The sequence below is a fragment of the Saccopteryx leptura genome, chromosome 4 (genome assembly GCF_036850995.1).
Source record: "Saccopteryx leptura isolate mSacLep1 chromosome 4, mSacLep1_pri_phased_curated, whole genome shotgun sequence".
Classification (NCBI taxonomy): domain Eukaryota; kingdom Metazoa; phylum Chordata; class Mammalia; order Chiroptera; family Emballonuridae; genus Saccopteryx; species Saccopteryx leptura.
Window position 1 is genome coordinate 108,085,822 of NC_089506.1, and position 25,499 is coordinate 108,111,320.

Below are 25,499 nucleotides of genomic sequence, written 5' to 3' on the forward strand. Positions count from 1 at the left end.
TTTACTCTCCTAGCACTGCACGGGCATGACAAGCTTCCTTTAGTCACACACCCAGACATTGGGGAGCGCAGGATCTTATAAATGTGAAAAATAAAGAATCTTCAGGAACTTCTGTTTTTGTGTAACATCACAAGTGAAGTCAAAGGAAGTATTTTCCTGGGGATTTAGATTATTTTAAAATTCACCTGGCCCTGGCCAGTTGGATCAATGGTAGAGTGTCAGCCAGGTGTGTTGATGTCCCAGGTTCGATTCCTGGTCAGGGTACACAGGAGAAGTGATCATCTGCTTCTCTACCCCACCCCCTTCATTTCTCTCTCTCTCCCTCTCTCTCTCGCTCTCTTTCCCTTCCCCTCCCACAGTCATGGCTCAATTGGAGCAAGTTGGCCGTGGGTGCTGATGATGGCTCTGTGGCCTCGCCTCAGATGCTACAAATAGCTTGGTTGCTAAGCAATAGAGCAATGCTGCAGATGGGCAGAGCATCACCCCCTGGAGGCTTGCCAGGTGGATCCTGGTCAGGGCACAAGTGGGAGTCTGTCTCTGCCTCCCCTCCTCTCACTTAATAAAAATAATAAAATAAAATCCACCACCCCCACTAAGGACTGACTTCATTTAAGCTTGGGGAACTCTGTGAAGGAAGGTCACCTTTTCATTATAAGCACCACTTGGTCCTGTGTTCATGGGGAATCATTTTCTCTTTGGTACCAGGTATGGTTTTATTATAAGTACCTTCACTGCCACTGTACCTTTTATTTTTTGTTTTAGGGATTAAATTTAATGGAGTGACATTGATCAATAAGAGTACATAGGTTTCAGGTAAGTTTATTGCATTGTGTGCCCATCACCCAAAGTCAAATCACTTTTTCTTTTAATTAATTGATTTTACAGAGAGAAGGCAGAGGCAGGGGGAACAAGAAATATCAGCTCATAGTTGCTTTATTTTAGTTGTTCACTGATTGCTTGTTGCATGTACCTTGATCATGCAAGCCCAGGATTTCAAACCGGCGATCTCAGCATTCCAGGTTGATGCTCTAATTGATTTTACAGAGAGAAGGCAGAGGCAGGGGGAACAAGAAATATCAGCTCATAGTTGCGCTCATAGTTGCTTTATTTTAGTTGTTCACTGATTGCTTGTTGCATGTACCTTGATCACGCAAGCCCAGGATTTCAAACCGGCGATCTCAGCATTCCAGGTTGATGCTCCATCCACTGTGCTGCCACAGGTCAGGCCCAAAGTCAAATCATTTTCCATTACCATTTATTTGTCCCACTTTATTCCCCTCCCCACGTACACCTGCTCCCTGATAACTATTTCACTTTTATCTATGTCCACGAGTCCCAGTTTTATCCCACTTATGTGTAAAATCATATAGTTCTTCACTCTTTCTGATTTTCTTATTTCACTTAGTATAATGTTCTCAAGGTCCATCCACGTTGTTATAAATGGCAATATTGCATCATTTCTTATGACTGAGTAGTATTCTATTGTATATATGTACCACATCTTCTCCTCCTCCTCCTCCTCTTCCTCCTCCTCCTCCTCCTCCTCCTCCTCCTTCTTCGACAGAGAGAGGGACAGACAGGAAGGGAGAGATGAGCAGCATCAGGTCTTTGTTGCGGCACTTTAGTTGTTCATTGATTGCTTTCTCATATACTGGGGGGCTACAGAAGAGCGAGTGACCCCTTGCTCAAGCCAGCAACCTTGGGCTTCAAGCCAGCAACCTTTGGGCTCAAGCCAGTGACCATGGGGTCATCATATCTATGATCCCATGCTCAAGCCAGTGACCCTGCACTCAAGCCAGCGACCTTGGGGTTTTGAACCTGGGTCCTCTACGTCCCAGGCCAATGCTCTCCAGGTGTCCCCAAACTGCGGCCCCCTGAGGCCATTTATCCAGCCCCCACCGCACTTCCAGAAGGGGCACCTCTTTCATTGGTGGTCAGTGAGAGGAGCACTGTATGTGGCGGCCCTCCAATGGTCTGAGGGACAGTGAACTGGCCCCCTGTGTAAAAAGTTTGGGGACCCCTGCCACTGCGCCACTGCCTGGTCAGGCTGCATCACATCTTCTTTATCCAATCCTCTATTGAGGGACACTTTGATTTCCATGTCTTGGCCACTGTGAATAATAGGGTGAACATGGGGCTGCATGTGTCTTTACGTACCAATGATTTTGAGCTTTGGGGGTATATACCCAGGAGAGGAATCGCTGGGTCATATGGTAGTTCTATTCTTAATTTTTTTAGGAACCACCATACCTTCTTCCATAATGGCCATATCAGTTTACATTCCCACCAGCAGTGGATGAGGGTTCCTTTTCTCCACAGCCTCTCCAGCACTTGAGATTGTTTTGTTGATAACAGCCTATCTAACAGGTGTGAGGTGGTATCTCACTGTAATTTTGATTTACATTTCTCTAATAGCTAATGAAGATGAGCATCTTCTCATATATCTTTGTTGTCTATATATCTTCATGGGAGAAGTATATGTTCAGGTCCTCTCCCCATTTTTTAATTAGATTGTTTGCTTGTTTGTTGCTGAGCTTTGTGAGTTATCTAGTTTGATTGGTTGCCTTTTTGTTTTGTTGTGGGTCCCTTTTGCTGTGCCGAAGCTGTTTAGTTTGACGTAGTCCTATTCATTTATTTTTGCCTTTACCACCCTTGCCTTTGGGGTCAAACTCATATGTTCTCTATAACTGCCACTGTACTTTAAGGCCAAAGTTGTCCTTCAACACTTCTATTTTGGCTTTATTGAAATTATCCTCATTTGATTGGCAAGGCTGTCAACAATCTAGACCAAGTTCAATTCATCAGGAAACAAAGGTATCAACTAAATCATGCTAAATTCAAAACATCTGTCCCCTTCAACAACATCCATATTTTAATAATTCCCTCCAGGCTTTCACAACCAAGAATCCTGACAGGTACCTGACTCAGGGGTTAGAAATAAGAACTTTAAATATTCTTGAGAATAACAAAAGCAAGCTGAAGAAAGGGGGTTGGAAACATGCACAAACATGGGTTAATATATAGTGCTAGAAAAGGGGCCTGCGATAGTGGGGGGAGGCAGGGCAGTTATACGTCAGCTACCCCCCAACAAGACCAGCAGGAAACGCCCAAGCACTGTGTACACACATACTCCATCTGTGCACTGAGCAGACTCACCTTCATTTTTCGCAACACTGATACAGGTTCCGATAAACCCTGCCTGCTTTCCGGACATGGAAAGAACTTGAATTCTAGACTTGATACAGTCCACTGGGTAATAAACAGTGCCTCTGCTAAAACACACAATATTCATTCCTGAAAAACCCTGCACTCTACAGAATGGTCTGCATGGGGGAGATTGGGTTTGGGGTTTGGGGGCAGAGCATTCCAACTAAGCAATGTGGTAACCAGCACACTAACCACCAAGAAGGTAGCCCAGAAATCCTGGAGGTTGCCACGGTAGGTATTTTTTTTAAAAAAGGGGAACTAGGGCAATACTTTAATCAGAGAAGGGCTGGTGGGTGTCAAAGTGGCACAGGTGGGAGTAGAGCTCGGAACTGCCGGAGCTGCTATCATGGTCAGTGCCAGCAGGCAGCCTCTTTGAGGACATGCTGTCAACTTCCTTCCATGCTGTGACTGCACTATTTCGTTAATCTGTGTTACAGAAACCAGTGCCGTACTGTTTCCTTTAAAATTCATGCCACAATAATCCAGAGTGCCAATCAGGCAGACTTAACTGATGGGAGAAAATCCTTCGCTGGCTCAGTGAGGAGTGAGATCTGTTTCTCAATAGTGGCAAACTCCAGTTTTTAAGAATCTTGCTTTTTGAAATAAGGAGACACAGTTGGGGTTCTCTTCCTGTTGCCATAGCATAGGGTCCCCCAGGGGCTGCTTTCTGACCACCCAAGGTGAACAATTATTCGAACACAAGAAAGTTATATCAGAATGTATCAGAATTCTACTAGTTTTCTTAAACAGAATTCAATAACCTGGAATAGAATTATCCAAAACTTAATAGCAAGAAGTTTAACTCTTTTTTAACAAAAGAATTGGCATCCTGCCAAATCAGACATATCACATCCACAGCCCGGTGGGAGGAGATAGTGATTCTAGTGAGCCAAGTTTCATAATAACAGTGTATATAAAGAACTCATATATTCAAATATTAGGCAAATAATTTAATGATATAGAACACTAGAATTTCTCTAAACACAGTATTTCAAGTTGCCATATTTTTGTCTGGAGCACATACAGATCTGAAATGGCACAAATTATACCCCGATACTGAACCATGATTTAAATAGAATGAAAAATAAATTCCTCTGACTTTCCATTCCTTACTCCCACTCTTACTTGCCTCAGACTGTTTCTATTGAAGATATTTTATTAAACCATTAAAGGAGGACATGTGAGGTCGACTGTCAACAGGGTGAGATACCCTGACGGGCACCAGGCAGGGTCCTGTGGACTCGGATCCTGTTCGCTTCCTACAGGAAGTCAGTCCCACTGTTTGCTCATTTCTAGCCCATTCAAATGAAGTACCACTCAGACGGCCAAAGAACAGCAGCCATCCCCAAGTCTGTGGCAGTCAGATGCCTGCACAGGGCATAGCTTAATAAAAATGGTTTTCCTTGTTTCATTGCTTTATAAAGTCACACCCCATATACCGTCATTAAAATTCAAAGACAGCCAGTACCCAAATATGAGGCTGCAACATGAAAGAAGCATGATGGAGTTATGGACCCCAGGAAAAACTGGGTCAGGGGGCAGCCCTGACACGACTCACGGCGGAGCGCAAACACTGCCTTCTGTCTAGAGCTGAGGAGAGCGCTCCAGCGCAAGCACTGGCCCTCAGCCGCCAGACAGGGAATAGGGCTTCTATGGCCCTGGCACTCTGCTCCCTGGATGGATTTGCAATTGAGAGGTTGTCCAAAGAGGACTCTGGAATCCCACCCAGGCCAAGACCCAGAGACAGAGGTAAGGGCTGTTGTCGACCACGAGATCCTCACAAAGTGTAGTAGCACAGCGTGGTCCCCAGACCCTTCCTCGACCAGCCGAGAGGAAGCTCTTTGGGAGAGAATAATGGAAGTTGGCACAGGTGAATGCCACACAGCTTCCCAAGGGCCTGATACTTTGGCCACACCCAACAATATGTCAGAAAGTATAAAATGATCCCACCCAAAAAATGAATGGTACTTGTATTTTAACAGTAGAGCATCTTGGAAAAATCCAAGATGCCCACCCTGAAACTTAAATCAGAAACATGGAATACCTGTATACACATCAGCATACAGGTATATTCTCTTTAAAATCTAGATGGGTATTTTGGTTTTCACTTGGTATACTTCATGTGTTAAGCTGACTTTAAAAGAGACCCTATATCTAGGAGGGGTTAAGTAATCATCTATAATCATCTTCACAAAATATAGTTACCTCTGTTTTTCTGGTGTGATCTGAAACACAGAATAATATTGTGCTTCATTCACAACACATAACCATCGAAACCACATGTCTACATACAGGTTTATGCAAAATCCCTGATCTAACTATATTTAACTTTTTCTGATTAGGTACCGAGGGCCAGAGGCTCACCCTGTATGTCCGACTGAGGACAAGAGCAGCAACTATTATATTTCAATACAATTATTGGGCAGAAATTAAATAATATATAATAGAGGTCCTTCCATAAAGTTTAGGATTTGGGGTGAAAGAATGGAAGACAAGAAAAAGCTCTGAAATAAAAATAATTCTCCATTGGTCTTGTACTCCATGAAGCCCTGAGATGAACGATCGTCCTCAAACACTAGGACTTGGACCTGGGCTCGCCAGAACACTTCAGTCCGCTTCAAACTGGCTCATCATCAACTTCCTGCTGTATTCATAGGCCAAAAATAGTGCCCCATTGGCAGGGAACGCGCGAATCATAGTAGGTTTCAGTCCAGAATATAAGGCCAGTATTCCTAGAAGACAGAATGGTGAGCAAAGACTGAGACGCTCTTCCTTACAGATAGCCCATGAAGCTGCATAGCACAGATATTTTTACGCTTACAAATCCATACAATAGCATTAAAAACTAATATGTGGCCCTGGAGAGGTGGTTCAGTGGATAGAGCATCGTTCTGGCATGCTGAGGTCATGGGTTCGAACAAGAAGCAAACAATGGAACTAAATGAAACTAAGTGGAAGAATGAGTTGATGCTTCTCTCTCTATCTCTCTCTCTCTCTTTCTAAAATCAATAGGAAAAACAACAACAACACTGAAGAAAGGACTCATTTCCAGGTTTCCTTGGACTAATGGAACTAAGTAGACTCCAGGAAACTGAACAATGTCAGGTCTCCCAGCAAAGCTGTTTGAGGCTCAGGAAACAGACACCAGTCCCGCGCCTGCCCAGCTCCTGGTAGATGGAGTTGGCAGAACTGAGGCTTCACACAGGCAGACAGAAGGCAACCAGAGCCATAGTGAGCAGTCTTGCAGCTTCCCCTGGGGTGTGAAGACCACAAGGCATAGGGCCAGTGGAAAGAGCACTGAAGTTCAAGCCCCGCAGCTAGTTTGAGCATTGCCCAGGGTGGCTATGAATTAACCTATCCAATTAGATGAGGGAGGTACAAGTACTTTGTAAAACTATGAAGTATTATGTAAATTTAAAGAAGGGTCGCTGTTAGTAATATACGTACAAGATGTCTGTGCTCTGTTTGGGACACAAATCGAACAGGTTCTGCATACTGTTACTGTGCTCTCTCTTTTTAAAAATCCAGATGGAGGAGTTGGCACCTGAAGCTTTAAGGTGCATAGTGGATGTTGGAAGGACAGGTCTTCACTCACTAGGAGCATAAGATTGGCTTTATACAAACATTAAGTAAAAAATCTTCATCCTCCTATATCCCTCTAAAAATTTACAGGAAATCACCTTCAGAAGTTGCTTACTGCAATTTTAATTCCAAAAAGTCAGGATTAAGGATGTTGCACATCCTTTAAATGCTTTTAAATCCTTTAGTGGTTCTCTTAGGGTCATCTTCTGAAAATATCTGTGTTATATAAAACAAGCCATGCTAAATTCAAAACATCTGTCCCCTTCAACAACGTCCATATTTTAATAATTCCCTCTGGGCTTTCACAACAAAGAATCCTGACAGGTACCTGACTCAGGGGTTGGAAATAAGAACTTTAAATATTCATGAGAATAATAAAAGCAAGCTGAAGAAAGAGGGTTGGAAACATGCACAAACATGGGTTAATATATAGTGCTAGAAAAGGGGCCTGCGATAGTGGGGGGAGGCAGGGCAGTTACACGTCAGCTACCCCCCAAAAAGACCAGCGGGAAACGCCCAAGCACTGTGTACACACATACTCCATCTGCGCACTGAGCAGACTCACCTTCGTTTTTCGCAACACTGATACAGGTTCCGATAAACCCTGCCTGCTTTCCGGACATGGAAAGAACTTGAATTCTAGACTTGATACAGTCCACTGGGTAAACGGCAAGCCAGAGGCAAATTCCACCAACTCCACCACTTAACATCAAAGGGACAGGGCCTAGGGAAGAAAACCAGCAAACAGCATTTTGTCTCAAGAACAGCTGACGTGATGTTTTTAGAGGTCAAGGCAGTGGCTGCAGGTAGGTACAAATATAACCACTCTTGCTGTGGAGCGCAGCTCTCTGAGGCAACCATCACACGCTGAGCACACAGATTCCGGGTGGTGGTCTGAGTCTGCCCCCATCGCGCCAGGACCGGAGCCTCGGTGAGGGTCACACTTAGGCTGGGCACTGTGGCACTGGGGCCCTCCTGCCTCATCCTCCAGAGGGCTGTTCTGCATGGAGCTAGCAGGTGCCCGACCGGGGGGAGTGAGGCTGGAGACCACTGAAACACAGGTCTTTTTCTCAACTTTCTTATCCTGAAGTATTTTAATATTTTAAAGCCCAAACATCCCTGATTCTTCCTTTACTATGAAAAACCAAAGTTGTCTTATTAAACACAACAGTGAAGTCTCGGAGCCTGACTAATCCCAGAATAATTCCAAACCACTGAAGGGAGGTATTTAAGAAAAAAAAGGGGCCCTGGCCAGTTGGCTCAGCGGTAGAGGGTCGGCCTGGCGTGCAGGAGTCCCGGGTTCGATTCCTGGCCAGGGCACACAGGAGAGGCGCCCATTTGCTTCTCCACCCCTCCCCCTCTCCTTCCTCTCTGTCTCTCTCTTCCCCTCCCACAGCGAGGCTCTGACTGCCTCCCCGTTTCCAGCTTCGGCAAAAAGAAAAAAAGAAAAAAAAAAAAGGAATACCACTCATATAAGCCAAACACTGATTTACTGTGTCATGCAGCTAAAAGGAAAAGAACTATAAATTTCACTGCTCTCAAAACACTATCAAGGTTTATTACCAAGTTTTAAGCTTATTACAAGATAATTTATAGGTGATTTCCCATTTATTGCTGATTCCCTCCCTATAGGGAAGGAATTGCTGTATTTCCTCACCCCCAAAACGGAGCCAGAAAATGAACAAATGTTCTTCCAGTGCAGAGGTTTGGGATGACTGCTCCAGCCTGTCCTGAGGAAATCAGCAAGCTCAGAGGAAGGTGCCGGCAACTGCAGGGCCACGTGGCTCCCCAGCATGTGGAAACCCAGGGCAGGTACACCCCCACAGGTGGGCAGAGGGTGCAGAATCGCAGGAACTGCACTTGGGGAAAGCTGACACCATCAACCCAGCGTGAATACACGTACCTAGTTCGTCTTTGGATCTCCCTGACGCAAAAAAAGATCGACTCAGTTCATAGCCTCCAAAAAAAAAGAAATAGCCTGGTACTTCTCGAAGCAAAGTGCTTGAGAGTCCATGGTAGAAGCCCAATGGGCCATCCTTTCCAAGGATACTCTTCACGACGGACCAAACTGTACTGGGGAACAGACAGAGTGTGTTAAAAGACAACCTGGATTAGCACTCAACCAACAGACCAGATTAAGCTCTAGGAAGGAAGCCGCTGATTTTATAAACAGTCTCGGAGAACAAGAGACTTCTTTGGGAAGGAACTATGTCTAGAGAGCAATTATTCTATGACAAGTTGTATCACCTGAACTCTTCTATGGTAAAGAAATTTTATTAAAATGGTTACTATATTTCTAGAAGTCATAGTATCAACCATGTAAAAGAGCTGGAACCCCCCTTTTTATAACAGTGAGTAAGTGAAGTTACAATAAGGAGTATCCAAACCCAGCAAGAATGAATGGTATTCTACCTCCCCCGATTCCCATCCCCTCAATCTTTGGACCTGGTATTTTGGGAAAATTTGTTCAGGTGTTTTAGGGTTGTTTGGTTTTGTGTTAATGTAGAGAAATGAGCAAGGAAATAAATGTTACTTGAAGACAAAACTGAAGAAATTCTATGCAGTGAGCTACGAGTTCCTATAAGGCAAACACGGAGAATTTAGTTCTTAGAGAGGCAGGTATGCAACAATTTTTATTTCAAGTAGATCAGAGTTCCGCAGCAGAGGACGCAGGGCTCTCCTCTCTTCCTGATGGCCTGGCCATGGCGGGCTTTCTCCCTCCAGTGACAGCCAGAACCCACACACTCCCCCAGCCTCTCACTTCGTTCTCAAGTGACCTGGCTTGGGCCAGTGCAGGATCGAGCCCAGAGGTGGTAAGGACTACCTTCTTCTCACAATTATCTCCCTCTGAGGACATCAGAAGGCTCCTCAGGCATCACCCCTTAGCCAGGTCTCTTCCAGCAACCCGCCCTCACTCTGTAATGCAAACATGACAGAGCAATCCGATTGCACACAGTTAGCCTGCCTTCTGATCTGAGTCACCCCCAAACTACCACACACCCCTGTGTAAGCCCAGCTAGGCCTAAAATACAGTCACCCGCTATTTACTTCTGTGCAAGGTGTCCATTTACCTAAGTCCTTTGGGTCTAACCTTTTAACATTCCTTACACTACTTTCAAAGGACAAAAGGGCAACTTTATAGGTGCCGTTAATGGTCTATTTCTTAATCTGTCCACTGGTTATAAAAACATTTCATTTGTGATTACTTTATGACTTTTGGGTGTATATATTTCAATGAAACGTTTTAAAGACTTATACTTTGGGACCTCTGGCTATGAATACTAGATTCAAATTGGCTGAAATGAATCTCGAGGCTGCAGGACACAGGGTTCTGTTACCAACCCTGTCCTCACTTGGGGGGGTGGTCTACAGTTTCTTCCCAGCAGATGGACAGGCTCCGAGTGAACCATAGCAATACCTACCACCAGAACTGTCATCCACCAGGGTTAAGATTAAAAAAAAGCAAAATTTGAGATTAACAAAGATAATCAATTACTTTTCAATTCAAGTAAATTATATTGTATGTATTAGTCACAGAATAACTAGACTCTGTTTTTAAAACTGACTTGGAGAGTGACTTGATCATTGTAGAGAGCTATGCTTACAAGGGTTTCAGAGAGTTTTCAGAACCTGGGCCCTTTGTAGTTAACCCTGAAGGAGTAGGGAGGAGGTTAAGAAAATTACCACTAAGACCTGGGCTGATCAGCCTTTACACCCATGGAATCCTGGGAACGGGCATCAAATACTCATCTCTGAACCCAAATGAGCATTGTGAAGGCTCAGTTCTCAGTGCCCAGGCTGCCTGGCATGCGCTCTCCAACGTGGTTGGGGATCATGCCTTAGGCACACAGCAGGCCGAAAGGGGTATAACTCCTGCTTCTCCCCTTCGGAGCTGTTAAATATCTGTTGGGAGGGGTGGTGGGTCCAACCATCACAGACAGTCTGTTTAGGAAATTACCCTCTGACTGGCAGGGAGGAAGAGGTCTGGAAACACCGTATTTTGGAGTAGATAAATCTGTTTTCTATCTACTATTTAACTTTGGTACAGTATAAAATTGCAAAATACTCAATACCCTAAGGCAACAGAGACCCACGGTTTGTGCCTCGGGTGCTTACTTCTGGCTTTTGGCTATCCTTCCCGACGTCTCCATCTCATACATGGTCTGCAGCCGGCACTTCACGAGCTCGGTGGGGCAGAGCACCAGCGCGGCGAACGCGGAGGCAAAGGATCCGGCAGCAGCGTTCTGCAGATCACTGGAAGGACCACAAGCACAGGAGACCGGTTACCTGCCCCGTTCTCCACTCGTTCAGCACTCACGCTGAGACACTCCGGGGCAGAGGGAGCAGCGCGAAAGGTCAGAAACGAGTGCCCACGGGGAGTCTGCTCACGCCGTTTCATCTAAGGGTTCCACAACCCTCGGAGGTCGACAGCAATATACCAATTCCTATATGGGGAAGATAATGTACCTAGTCACATAGCTCCTAAGTGGAATAATAAAAGCTTTATTCAGAGCGCTTCCCAGACGATGTTCTCTGGTCCGCGAGACAGGGGTCAGAGAAGTCGCATGCAGTGCTAGGATTCAAACCCAGTTCTGCTGACTATCAAGTCCATGTTCTTTTTATTGGTCACAGTGCTTTGGACTGAATGTGTCTCCCATCCCCAAGTTCCTATGTTGAGGCCTTAACCCAATGTGATGCTATTTGAAGTGGGAGGGGCCTTTGGGAAGTGGTTACATTTAGATGAGGTCACAAGGGTGGAGCTCTTATGGTGGGATTAGTTCTCTTATCAGTATCAGTAGAGCCCAGAGAGCTGGCTCGCACTGTCTCTGCCATGCAGCACACAGGAAGGAGCTGTCCCTCTGCAAGCCGAGAAGGCCCTCACTAGACACTGAATCAGCCAGCACCTTGATCTTGGACTTTCCCACCTCCAGAACTTTGAGAAACAAATGTTTGTTGTTTAAGCCAACAAGTCAATGGTATTTAGTTATAGCAGCCAGAAGTAAGGCACACAGTGACACACAAAACAAAACATGGACAGGAGGAAAAATATTACCTATAGTCCCACCACCCTACAACACACACTATTAATGCTTTAGTGTATTTGTCACTGAGCTTTAAATAAGACTAGGTTCTGAGGACCATCCCTGCAAGCCCAAAATCCAACCTGGAGCAACACATAATAACTTCCACAAATGAAAATCCAGAATAAATTTTTAACCAAAACGCTGCTCATTCCAAAAAGATTTCCCAGGTCAACTGATGGCCTCTTGACCTCAGCAATGCAGAGGGCACGAAGGTGAAGGTGAAGCCGGTGTGAGTCAGCAAGTTTGGCGGCTGCAGGGAAAGTGGCTAAGCTAGAAGTATAAATGGAGGTGTGAATGCACATGAATACAAACAGCGAAGTATTCGCCTCCTCTCGTTTAGGACCACCAGCCACCGTCACCAGCAGGATTGTGAAACTGGAATTCAACAGAGTTCAAGAATATGGGGGAAAGGTGCCTGACCAGGTGGTGGCACAGTAGATAGAGCATCGGACTGGGATGCGGAGGACCCAGGTTCAAGACCCCGAGGTCGCCAGCTTGAGCGCGGGCTCATCTGATTTGAGCAAAGCTCACCAGCTTGGACCCAAGGTCGCTGGCTTGAGCAAGGGGTTACTCAGTCTGCTGTAGCCCACGGTCAAGGCACATATGAGAAAGCAATCAGTGAACAACTAAGGTGTCGCAATGAAAAACTAATGATTGATGCTTCTCATCTCTCTCCGTTCCTGTCTGTCTGTCCCTATCTGTCCCTCTCGCTGACTCTGTCTCTGTAAAAAAAAAAAAAAAAAGAATATGGGGAAAGTCTAAGGAACACACTGTTAGGAAGATTTCTCCGACAGTGTTTCATCATGGGAGCACCACTGGCACGTGGAGGACTCACAGCAGGACAACTGGCTCCTGACACTCACCCGTTTAAAGCCAGAATCCTACTTTCACCGGAACAGGTTTCCCGAAGCCTACGGGTAGGAGCCCCTCAGCTTACTGCCCCAAGGATGGAGATCCCCTTATGACCTTTCTCCAAACCAGGAGCAAAAGCTTCCCAGACCTACCACATTCAGTTGTCCTAAAAGTTACAATAAACCAATGGTCAGATAAACTCATGTCAAACATTAGTGTCAAATCAAGGGCCACCTTCAGTCCCACCCTGATATCCTAACCCCTAGTGGCCTGGCCTTGGCACCTGGATGGGTGTACAGTGGTGTCAGGTGTCAAGAGGCTGGCGTGGAGCGGCTCTGTCTCCGGAGGAATCAGACGTCCTTCTGACATTAGAGAACTGGACATCAGACCATTTCCAGAGGAGAGCCAGTCGACACGTAGCTGAGCAAGCGCTCAGCGCTCCAGGGTGCGCCAACCGCCTGCCGCTCTCTCCATCCCCTCCAGCTCCACTCCTGCTTCCGATTGTCAAAACCAAACCTGAAAAATGGTTTCTGCTGCCTTTCATCCAGCAGGTGGACCCATACTCGGCCTCCCATGAGGACTGTCAACCTGCTGACAGGCAACAGTCAAGCAAGGTCATTAACCAGTTTGCCAAGTTTACTGGAACAAAGGTGGCATCGGTAAACGGAACCGCCCATTCGGCTCAGGTGCAGCAATGGCTGGCAAGCCTGAACAAACAACTGGATGTGCTGTTACAATGTAACAAGACCAGATCCTATTAGCAGTGGACTTTGGCTGTCTAATCATCAGCACTCTCCTCTACCAGTGCACACTGAAGGAGGCTGTGCCTAGGGTCTAAGCATTTAGAGCTGGAACTGAAAGAGCAACAGGCATAGGATGGGATTTTGTAAGAATCAACTGTTTATCAACTGTTGGACAAACAATGTTCCCGAACATGCCTGCTGTGACACCCTCCAGACAAAGTCAAAGGAGAACCACTCCGGGCAATGTTCAAAGTTAGAACAAATATTTACAGAAATTACTGCAGAAAATCTCACAAACAGTTCTTTATGTTGGCTGCTCCACTTCTTAATCTTTCCTCTAGATCTGAACCATACAAAACCCCCCAAGCTACAGTCCCAGCTGTAGTCTTATGGAGGGAATGCTGGGATGCTGGGTGGGGGCTCAGAAGACACTGCTGGGGCCCTAGCTTTCTCGACCTGACACAGTGGGCTTGAGCATGTCAGTATCTGCCCCTCATCCCTCGTCTGTGAAACATAACACCCGCTTTGCTCCTCTCCCAGGACCTTGGTGAGGGCCCCTCGAAGTTCTGTCAACTCTAAGAGGGCATTTCCCCATCAGGTGCCAAGCAAATTGTTCTCCAAGATGAAAAAGAACACTCTGAGTTCAAAAAGGAACAGAGTGCCGGTTGGGGCCAAGGGAGACAGGGCGGTGCTTTGCTGTGGAGCTCCTCCCACATCTCTCGTGACTGCTCCCGTGTCCTGGTCTTACCCCTGTGGGCACCTAAGGACACTGGAGGCCTACACCCAGGTCTCCTCAGTACGGGGCCCTCCCTCGAGGGGGTGAGCTACAGTCACAACAGGTTGTTAGTCTCTGTTGTGGGAAACCTCACTCTCCCCATTTGTCCCCTGCTTATTTCGTCACTTCCTCTCTTTCCTGACCTTCTATGTGGGAGGGCCCTAGGATCAGCGTGCAGCCCCCACAGACTCTGGCCCTGGGTGGGTTCATCCAGCCCCTAACTTCTAAAAAGCAGGCTCCAACCATCAAGACAGAATTCCTGCATACAAAAGGGAACATCTTAAGGCTTCTAGGCACATCCAGGAAAACATTTCTGTACAGAAGAAACCTACTTAGTCATCTAAGACCTGTAGTTACAACAGGATTTCAAATTCCTACCAAAACAACCAATAGGCCTGCCCTTTCACGAGGCCGATCTAACGGTTTTATTTCAACTGTATCAACATTCAAAGGAGGCATGGCTAAACATACCAGTGGTCTCTAGGTTCTTTATAGACTTTGTATAATCAATAACCCAGGATGGCAGGACACAAGCCAAGTCTTGATGTTTGCGGCAGACCTGGTCAGAGAAGGTTCACCTGTTCCTTTCTCAGATGCTCTGACCCTTCCTAGAATTCCAAGTTCCTCCTCAAACCTATTTGGTTCAGGCAGCCTCTTCTTTTTGCTAATAAAGTAGAACCAAGAGCATGGGTCACAGCGGCAGCCACGGTTCTTGTCCAGCGCTCCTGCCCCAGGAGAAGCAGCCCCGCCCCCGCAGCCTGAGGAAAGCAGTCTCGAAGACCCCCCATGCCTCGGGGCGCTCCCTATGGACGACTTGCAATCTTCCCTTGGTGCAATGCAAGTGTGAATTCCCATACAGTTACCAGGTATTCATAATGGGCCTGAGGAGTACTTATTTTTGTAAAAGGAACATTGGCCTGACCTGTGGTGGCCCAGTGGATAAAGCATTGACCTGGACCGCTGAAGTCCCTGGTTCAAATCCTGGGCTTACCTGGTTGAGGCATATGTGGGAGTTGATGCTTCCTGCTCCTCCCCTCCCCCCATTAAAAATGAATAAAATCTAAAAAAGAATTATAAAATAAATAAATTAAATAAAATCTAAAAAAAAAAAAAAAAAGAAACATTCTTCTCCATAAAGTATCATAAAAATCTTGATGACACAGCAGTGTTGTTTATTAAGGAAGGCGCGCCAGTGTCCTCAGCTCACCTCAGCTTTGCCTGCTTGTCCAGTCCGACCACCTTGCGCACCACCTGCTGGCAGAAGCCGTAGCACATGAAGAGCACCGAGTTCTCGGCGATGTTGGCGATGAGCGCTGGGCTGGTCCCCTTGTAGAAGCCCCGGAAGCCCACCTGCGCGTAGGTCTTCAGGCAGCAGTCGGTGAGGCCCCTGTACAGGTCGGGGAACGTCTGCATCTTCACTTTCATCGTGTCGAAGGGCTGCCCGGTCAACACACATGCTGTGCCCCCTGCCAACAGCACAGAAGTCTTCTGTAGCACAAGTCTACAGCTGTGATTCAGAGTGTAGCCTTGACTACCCGCTGACGTGAGGGACAGGCAGCCAGCCTACCCCAGCACTGACCTCCGACTTGGCTCAGTCTGACCTCTTGCTCCCCCAAACCTTCTAACCTGGTCCAGTAAACAACACACGCACCCGGCACCCAGCTGCAGCCGTGAAGGAGCTCCCATGGTAGAGGGGCTGCTGTATGCCACCCAGCTGCAGCCGTGAAGGAGCTCACAAGGTAGAGGGGCTGCTGTATGCCACCCAGCTGCAGCCGTGAGGAGCTCCCATGGTAGAGGGGCTGCTGTATGCCACCCAGCTGTAGCCGTGAAGGAGCTCACAGGGTAGAGGGGCTGCTGTATGCCACCCAGCTGCAGCCGTGAAGGAGCTCACACGGTAGAGGGGCTGCTGTATGCCACCCAGCTGCAGCCGTGAGGAGCTCACATGGTAGAGGGGCTGCTGTATGCCACCCAGCTGCAGCCATGAAGGAGCTCACATGGTAGAGGGGCTGCTGTATGCCACCCAGCTGCAGCCGTGAAGGAGCTCACAGCCACCCAGCTGCAGCCGTGAAGGAGCTCACAGCCACCCAGCTGCAGCCGTGAAGGAGCTCACAGCCACCCAGCTGCAGCCGTGAAGGAGCTCCCATGGTAGAGGGGCTGCTGTATGCCACCCAGCTGCAGCTGTGAAGGAGCTCACACGGTAGAGGGGCTGCTGTATGCCACCCAGCTGCAGCCGTGAAGGAGCTCACAGCCACCCAGCTGTAGCCGTGAAGGAGCTCACAGGGTAGAGGGGCTGCTGTATGCCACCCAGCTGCAGCCGTGAAGGAGCTCACAGCCACCCAGCTGCAGCCGTGAAGGAGCTCCCATGGTAGAGGGGCTGCTGTATGCCACCCAGCTGCAGCCGTGAAGGAGCTCACAGCCACCCAGCTGCAGCCGTGAAGGAGCTCACACAGTAGAGGGGCTGCTGTATGCCACCCAGCTGCAGCTGTGAAGGAGCTCACACGGTAGAGGGGCTGCTGTACGCCACCCAGCTGCAGCTGTGAAGGAGCTCACACAGTAGAGGGGCTGCTGTATGCCACCCAGCTGCAGCCGTGAAGGAGCTCACATGGTAGAGGGGCTGCTGTATGCCACCCAGCTGCAGCCGTGAAGGAGCTCACAGGGTAGAGGGGCTGCTGTATGCCACCCAGCTGCAGCCGTGAAGGAGCTCACAGGGTAGAGGGGCTGCTGTATGCCACCCAGCTGCAGCGGTGAGGAGCTCACATGGTAGAGGGGCTGCTGTATGCCACCCAGCTGCAGCGGTGAGGAGCTCACATGGTAGAGGGGCTGCTGTATGCCACCCAGCTGCAGCCGTGAAGGAGATCACATGGTAGAGGAGCTGCTGTATACCACCCAGCTGCAGCCGTGAAGGAGCTCACAGCCACCCAGCTGCAGCCATGAAGGAGCTCACACGGTAGAGGGGCTGCTGTATGCCACCCAGCTGCAGCCGTGAGGAGCTCACATGGTAGAGGGGCTGCTGTATGCTCAGCATCAAAGCCACTGGATACAAAGGTGCGGCATGTGTCCAGCAGTGCTGCCAAAAGGGATCTGGGCTTGAAGCCTGGCTCTGCTGAGATCCTCAATAACTAATGAAACCTGACGGCCTCAATTCCTAGTAGGGTAGGTGTAAGGATCAAATATAACAATGGATGAGAAGGCTTCACATAATGGCTGCTACACAAGTGGTTAATAGCACGCCAGTGATACTGCTGAGGCACTCACGGTGCCCTTCTCCAACAGGTGGCCCAGCTTCAGCGGGTGACGACTATCCTGAACACCAGCACCAACCATGAGGACCTGGCAGGTCCTCAGACACCTACCAAGTCAATGAAGCTATGAATAATTGACAGGAATTAAATCGTCCTCCACTTGCTTAGAGTCAGACCTCCTTGATCATCTCATGCTCCTTAAACACAAGGAAACTGCCTCTGCATCTTCTCTTCAGCATCACAACTGGCCCTGCTTTTATTCTGCAGGAGAGACACTCACACCATGATGTACTCTACACTTTACCAAGGTTGCTGGTGTGGCTTTTTGGTCCTTGATGTAGTTGCGGCAGAAATAACAAGGGGCTGAGGAAATCTATCGGGCAGTGAACACAGCTCACGGGGAGGGCAGACTTTCAACAGCCAGCATTACCTGGGCCACCCTCAGTGAGGTGAGGACCTCAACCCCTCTGGATGCAGTCAGTGAAAATTCAGCTTAACGAGGCAGAGAAATGTATCATTTTCAAAATATTCCAATCAAAAAAGGCTTTTGGTTTGTTTGTAACGTTGGCATTTGAGAGAATAAACTTCCATGATCTAAAATGCCACATCCCCCAACTATGCTAGTTAAACAAGGCATACTGCAACAGAGCAGCCAAAGTAGGGAATACATACTTTTACAGTTCTCAGACCTGCTATCCCAGGTTTGCCCTTGGTGCAGCTAAACCTGGGATGCACGCTGCCTCATCGCAATAAGGACCCAGTTACCATCCTCTTCAGCTCCTTCCCCATCCGAGCTGCCCAGGGTCCCGAGCCTGGCTGGGATCTCCCACAGTCACTGCTAACAGCAACAGTACCAGCTTCCCATTTGAGGAGCTGGACTAAAAATCTATTTGGAGGGGAGGTTCGCTTAAAAAAGAGACACAGAAGAACCTATGTGTGTTGCACCCACATCACCTGGGATTTCGAGTGGCTCTGCTCTTACACACTAGTCACTTCCATGAGTGGGCTGTGTCCACAAAAACACTCGGGCCCTCTGTTCCTGTCCAGCAGAAATCCCAAAGCCCATGTAGAGAGCTGGGGTGGTGAAGGCTCCAAACTAACCCACCTCCAGGAGGACTGCTGGCCCGTTCGTAGTCTTAACTCAAAGAGGCCACCAAACCAGACAAAGAACCAAGCAGCTAAGGTCCTCACCTTGTCTACACCGTCAAGTTGTACAAGCTCAAACAAATCTATCCGGGCCTCTTTTCTATAAACACAATGAGCGCTAGGCCCTGGTCACTAAAGGCCCTTCTAGCTCCATTGTTTGAAGACTGAGACCTTTCCCCAGTGGGTGGTTGCTTGCTATTTGCATTCTTTAAAGGGAGTTCTTAGGTCACAAACGGGAACCTCCTCTGCTCATCGCCCAGGAGTCCCTCATTAGGCTGAGAACACAGAACATCTGCAGAGAAGCATGCTCTAGGAAGCCACACAGCCCAGGGCAGTGCTATATCACAGAAGAGTGATGCTGCTTCCAGGGCAGGAAGAAACACCAACCACAGTGACTAGGAAAAGTAAGTGTTACCATGCATAAAAGCCCATACATGTTCACACTATTGTAAAAAGGCAGCACCAGCAAATGCCTTACACACCAGACTCCTTACCATATGGTTGCAATTTATAGTTTTAAAATTCACTGTAAATTATAAATGCGGCACACAAATGCCTTTCTAGGAAAAGGTAAGCTTTTCAACTCTATCACAATAGATCTGACATCTTTGATAGACTGACTGCCTGGAGGGTGTTTACCTTATTTCCCCATGTATAAGACACACCATTTTTTGAAAATTTGGGGGTCTAAAAACTGGATGTGTCTTAGACAGTGGCTGTAGATTTTTTACCTGCATTTCCCCCTTTTTTACACTTGTTTTTACGCTCATTGTTGAAGACAGTGATTCGTCTTCAGCTGAGGACACAGATGAGGACAAGCTAATGGATGGGAGTTTTGACAGAGATGAGGAGTTGTATGAATTTTATGATGAATAAAACTTGAGTTCAACAACTTTATGTAATAGATTTTTTTTTTAATTTGGGGCCCCAAAATTAAGGTGCATCTTATACATGGGAAATGCGGTAATTCCAAAAGCTGAGAATCTCTCTTGTGGTTAAATATCCGCCCACTGCAGAGACCAAGTGGTTCCACTGTTTCCCTGCCAGTGTCTGAATGCGGTCTGGATGGGCAAGGGGGTTGGCACGGGGCCCTAGGGGCTGCAGCTGGACTCCACAGCAGCACGAGGGGCTGTCCCAAAGGCACACAAAAGGCAACCGGCCCTCAGCGGGCGTGGGGGCGGGGCACTCCTGTGGGCTCTGACCTGGGAGCTGGGGACCTCGCCCTGCGCTTCTTATCAGTGCCTGCCACATGCTGTCTCTAGCCTTCGTTAGCTTACGCTGGCCTTTCGGTCATGGTCATGGGAAAAGACTTTGTTCACCTCTTAAGCACAATTTCTTTTTCACAATGAAGAGAATGACAGGATGAGAGTAGTAGGTGGCCATCTGAAGGCACTTGATCTATTGAGACACAAATTCCACTGGGAAAGAGGATGGTGGGCAACCATCCCCCTGGCCTCTCCAGCTTTAGGAGCAGCGACCCAGTACAACAATCGGTGTGGGAGGCAAGGGTAAACCAACGTTTTCATCTGAGGAGTCTGAGCATTCGAGTGCTCGTCCAGCCCCAACATAAAATGGATCTGGAGAACAAGTTACTGACCACCCGCTTCCCATTCTGTCCTTTGCATCAGGCTTAGCAGAGGTGAGCTTTCTAAAGAGTGGCCTGTTACAAGCTATGCCGGGGAGTACTTACCTGTGCCCTGTGGGGCCACAGTCTGCATCGTTCCCCAGAAAATCCTAGGGCCTCACATTACCTTTCCGGGCTTAACACTACAGTGACTGCTGGTTTCATTTATTGAAGGCAATTCTAAAGGCTGCCCTCTTCTCTTTCCCTGGTGGTAAGGACAGTAACGGGATTCCGTGAAGAGATGTCACAGTGTTATTTTTACACTACAAGGGCTTTGAAGACTGCCAGGCTTGGAGTGGAATACCAAGTCACCTGCATATCCCAGCTGTGTGACAAAGGACAAGGGACTTCAGCTCTGAAGTGTGATGTTTCCCAGCTATAAACTGGGACCTTCCTACCCTGTAACCCAACTCATACAGTTTAAATATAATGGGAACTACTCTGTACTTAGAATTCAGAATTACACTTCCGTTAAGTGGATTCATTCTGAGTTACACCATACTGATTTGGGGGTGAGAAAGGAAATATTTTCACCACGCTCTCTCTCGATCTCACTGGAGGAGGTGCCTGTGGAGGAGAGGACAGAGCTTTGTCCAGGATTACCTGCAGCCCCGGCAGTGAGGTCAATGGCAGCTTGGATGGCAGGATTGGACTTCATGTTTGCCCACACCTCCGCTGGGCTCTGTGGAAGGCAACTTCCTAAAGCTTATGACAGGTGCCTCATATCCCTGGGAAGAGACAAGAGTTCATCATCAGACAGGCCTCGGTAGCCTCCCTTTCTCCAGGCCCGCTGCTGCGTTACTGGACCAGAACTTCTGGGAGCTGGGAAATTAGCTCTGGGTTGCTCCAAAGGGAGAAGGCTAAAGATGTCAGTGTGGCTTAGTGACTGGCCTCCCTTTTAACCCGCCTACCGCATCCTCACAAAAAGCTCACAGATCAAAAGCCTTCCTTGAGTATCAAGGCTACAGCCACTAGTGAAGGGCACTTCAATATAATCTTTCAGAAACCTAGAAACAAACGCCGAATAAGTGAGCCAGCCACATCGAACTAGTTTTCAGAAGCCTAAGTTGAACCATTACTCAACTAGGCTCAGTTCTAATTTCAGACAGCAGCCTGTGCTGGGACCCTTGGAGAACGTCACAAAACAGATAGTCTGAAAAAAAAAAAAAGAGGTTAGGAGCTCTGCCAGTGACACATGCCTGGGTCTGAATGCCAGCAGGGTGGCCCCTTGGGCCCCTAAGCCGGAGAGGTCCCCACCTACGCAAGGTGAATAATGAAAGTATTATTATTATAATACAAATAACCACATGGACAGATGTGATATTGATCTGTGACCATGCACCACAAATTCTTAGAATGAACAACTACCAAGCAGAGCAGAAAACATCAGTTATAGTCATCACGGCCCCCACCAAGGCTCTCAACTGTAAAGTGCACAGGGTTCACCTGGGACCCTTGCTGAAATGCAGATTCTGACTGCTAGGCCTCCAATGAGACCAAAAATGCTGCCAGTCGACATGCTGATAATTCCTGACCACCAAGCGCACTTTGAGAAGCAACACCCGCTCCCTTGTGTCCCAAATTTGCTCAATAAAAATGACCTGGGACACCTGTTAAATATTCAAATAACTAGGCCTCTCTCCTGGAAAATTTGACTCAGTGTAAAAACTAGCATTTACTCCTGTACCTTTAGAAAAAAATCAACTATGGCAGAGGCATGAACTTAATATGGACTAAAAAAGGCAAGATGGCCCATTAACATAAAAAAATAATCAATTCAGCAACCAATTCTGAATGGTTTTTAAACTATGTAAGCGATGTATCTGTTAACTACAAGGAACAGTTTTCATCCTTCCTTACACTGAAGATCTGTGTGGTCCCAGACAGGCCACCTTTCAGGAGGGGGTGGGTTGGCTGGTTTATTGATGGAACACCAATGTCTTCAAAATGTCAGCAGAAAGTAATTTTAATCACCAAATGTTTTTCAACCACTTGAAGAAGGTTGCCAACAATCAGACACCAAGAATCTAACTTTCTTTACAAAAAAAATTTAAAACCAGCAACAACCAAAATAGTTCTTAAAGCAATAAGGTTTGAAGCACAGACACCATTTAACATTATTGATAGGCCCAGAGGGGCAGTACCAATTACTAAGATTGATAAGATGGTGGCCATCCAGTGTCTGGAGAAGGATATCAAGGTCCTAATCTAATCTCTCCCTTTTCCCAGATGGAAAACTGAGGCCGGAGGAAGATGACTTGGATGTGTATCAAGGAGAAATCACACAAACAGGGCACATCCAGTGTGGCCTCTGAGTGCAATCCTTCCTTTCAGAATGGACATCGCTTTCTTAGAAGTAAAGAAAGGCACAGCAGATCCTATGATGTCACTGTGACTCCAACCCCTTTAGGTAACCTGAATTCATACACGTCAAATCCTACAAACAACTACTTGTAGAATTATTAGGCTAGTAAATAGTGATAGGAATGAACACATTCAGTCAGAAAATATGGGCAACGGATTCGAGTCATGCGTAGCTTTGGCTTGAAGAAGACGGCTTGACAGAAGCAAGACTGATCAGCGGGAGTTAAAACTGATTGGTAAGCCTTCAGTACCACCTGGAATATAAAAACGCAACCCTTTCAGGGTCCTTTTACTCTCCTTTAAACGACATCAGGGTCTGACTTCAGGAGAGATAGCAGCGCTGACAGTGCAACATGGCACAGCAAGAGGCCGCTGTCCATCGGCTCCTGGGGCATAAGGGCGCTGGGATGCCAGCCAGCCTCGCCACTGAGCCGCCAACGAGGCACTCTTCCCCGGGGCCTCGGTTCCCCGTCCGCACGAGAGGCAGCCGAAGAAGACGAGTGTCAACTTTCTGTCCCCGGCGCTGACACGCTCGCGAGCTCTGCCCAGCAATCTGTAAGGGCCTCTCATTCATTAGCGCCTGGTCGTCCCGGGCGCAGGGGCGCAGACGGCACGGAGCCCCGAGGCCACAGGATTCTGCGTGAGCAGGGACGGGCAACACCTCCGGCAGGTGCGCGCCGGAGGGAGAGGCCGCGCAGCCCCCGCGTCTCCGCCGCGCCCGGGGTGCACGCGGGTCCGCGAGCACGTGCGCCGGCCGGCTGCCATCCCGGCGGCCCGGGGAGGTCACCCGCCCCGCCGCGGAGGCCCGCCCGCTCCCCGCTTCCCGCCGGCTCCCTGCAGCCCGCGAGCGCCAGGCCGGGCTGCGCTCACCGCCGCGCCCGCCGACCGTGTCCTTGTCTGGCTCCGGCCGCCCGCAGTCACCTCCCGCTCTGCGACGGGGGTGGCCGCTTAACCCCCACGTGGGCCACGGGGCGGCCCCGTCCCGCCCCGCCCCGCCCCGCCGGGTGCCCGAGGCGGGCGGCCCTGGGGCGGCCGGTGCTCCGGCGGGCGGGCGGCGCCGCGGGAAGCGGAAGTCGGGGCGGGGCGGGGGCGCGCGGAGGCCGTGGGCTGCTGGGCGCCGTGGCCGGGCGGGGCTGAGGGTCGCCGGGTGGCCGCGCACGGGCCTCGGCTGCCGAATGGCCTGCGGTCCCCTGGGCTGCCGGAGGCCCTTTGTGCGCCGGCTCCCGCAGAACTCAGGCGGGGAAGGGGCCGGAGGTGTAAGGTGTCGGAGAACTGACAAGTCTTCAGGGTGGCTAACCTTGCTGGGACTCGGGGCTGGAGGCCTTAATTTTACATTGTAATTGAGTACAAAAGGAAAGGAAGTGATTAAAAATAAATTCACTATTGCCGGTGGGGGAAAAACATTTTCCATTCTGCCACTGATGAAAACTATAAGTCCAAGTCCGCCTCTCTGATCTTTAGGCTATTACTGTGGCTCTCTGGCCATGTATTAGAGCACTGCTCAAAGAAGGTGTTGCATGCCAGAGTAAAGGAATTTTTTTTAGGGCCCTAGACACAGTCAAGGGTCCGGATCTGTTTCTGGAGCTGCTCAGTGTCACACTCAGTCACAGCCTGCAGACTGCTTTGCTTCAGGCTTCATTTCTACATAGGATTTTCCTCCTTAAAACGAGATGGAGTTTTTTTATTTTAGTTTTCTGCCCTGTTTGTGTATGGTGTTGGACTATTACCAGTGTAACTGATTTGGGGGAGCTTGAATATCTGACATGCCAGACAACTGGATAGACCTCCCCGAGGGAGGAGGTGCTATGAAAGACTCCACACTCACGATAAATGGGGGCTCGTGTCAAAACGGCATAAAACTGCCATTACAGCATCAGCACTTGGGTACTTGGGCTTCTAGAACAAAATTTAATTACAGAAGCAAGCCAGGGCATTTCAGTGACTTGCCCAAAGTAACATGTAACACACCTAGTGGGAAGCAGATCCAGGAACATAACCTCCTGTTACAACATCCTGGAGGCCTGAGGGACTACAGTGTCGCCTGGTCTGGTGGCTTTTGCAAACTGGAAACAAGGCTTGGAGGAAGGCTTATTAAAGACAGACCCAAATCTCCTGTTAATATTGATAGATTAGAAGGAGCTCTGTACTTGGAGACAGGACATTTTCCTAAACACCCCTGTGTGACCTTTAGTGAGTCATTTAACCTAGTAAAGCCTTTGAACTGCCTGCTCTGGGCGCAGTTCCTCGTGTGCTGCCTGCTACTGCAGATCCCCGTTGGCTCAGTCATCCCTCACTGCCCACACTTTGCTTGTCTCTGTTCCCAAACTGTTCACATCCCCCAGGCCTTCCACATTTCTTCTCTTCATCTTTCCTCAACAACCTTCTGTTGGAATCCATGGGAGTCCGAAAAGACCAGAGTAACAGGCTTTATTAAAAGGAAGAAAGGAACCCTGCTGGGCACTTCTCCGGGGGGAGAAGAGCGCCAGTTACAGACTAGGGGCAAATTTTATAGCATTTGGGAGAGCCTGAGGGGGTACTGAGTCAAAAGTTCTGGTATGTTCCCTTTTACGGTTTTATGATTTCAGCTTTCTGGAATGGTCCTTCTTGGGGTGGTTGATCAGCTTTCTGGAACTCTTCTGCCTCAGGGGCCATTATCCAGTAAGTAAGGGTGAAGTCAGGCAGATAAGCGGAACATCAAGAGGGCAGTTTGGAATTCACGTATCTATCACCTTCAGCCTTAATTTAGTCTGTAAACTGAGAAGCAAGCAGGAAACTTCCCTGCGGAATTTTAACTCCTATTCTACAGGAGTTGACTGTTAGCACAAACTCTCATGCGTTTTTCCTGTGCTTGCTGTTTTGCTTGCTGTTCTGTGAATGATA

The 25,499-nt window shown here is 48.3% G+C and overlaps 1 protein-coding gene across 1 annotated transcript; it reads right to left on the reverse strand.

The window, feature by feature from the left end:
• Positions 1-4,142: 4,142 nt before the first annotated feature.
• SLC25A15 (solute carrier family 25 member 15) lies at positions 4,143-23,634 on the reverse strand. The gene is made up of 7 exons (XM_066380962.1): positions 23,490-23,634; positions 20,859-20,983; positions 15,451-15,709; positions 10,906-11,043; positions 8,693-8,862; positions 7,355-7,513; positions 4,143-5,939 (listed from the first exon to the last, which is right to left on the reverse strand). Exons 2-7 carry the CDS (start codon positions 20,911-20,913, stop codon positions 5,815-5,817), a joined length of 906 nt encoding a protein of 301 aa, XP_066237059.1. The 5' UTR covers positions 20,914-20,983; positions 23,490-23,634; the 3' UTR covers positions 4,143-5,814.
• Positions 23,635-25,499: the final 1,865 nt, after the last annotated feature.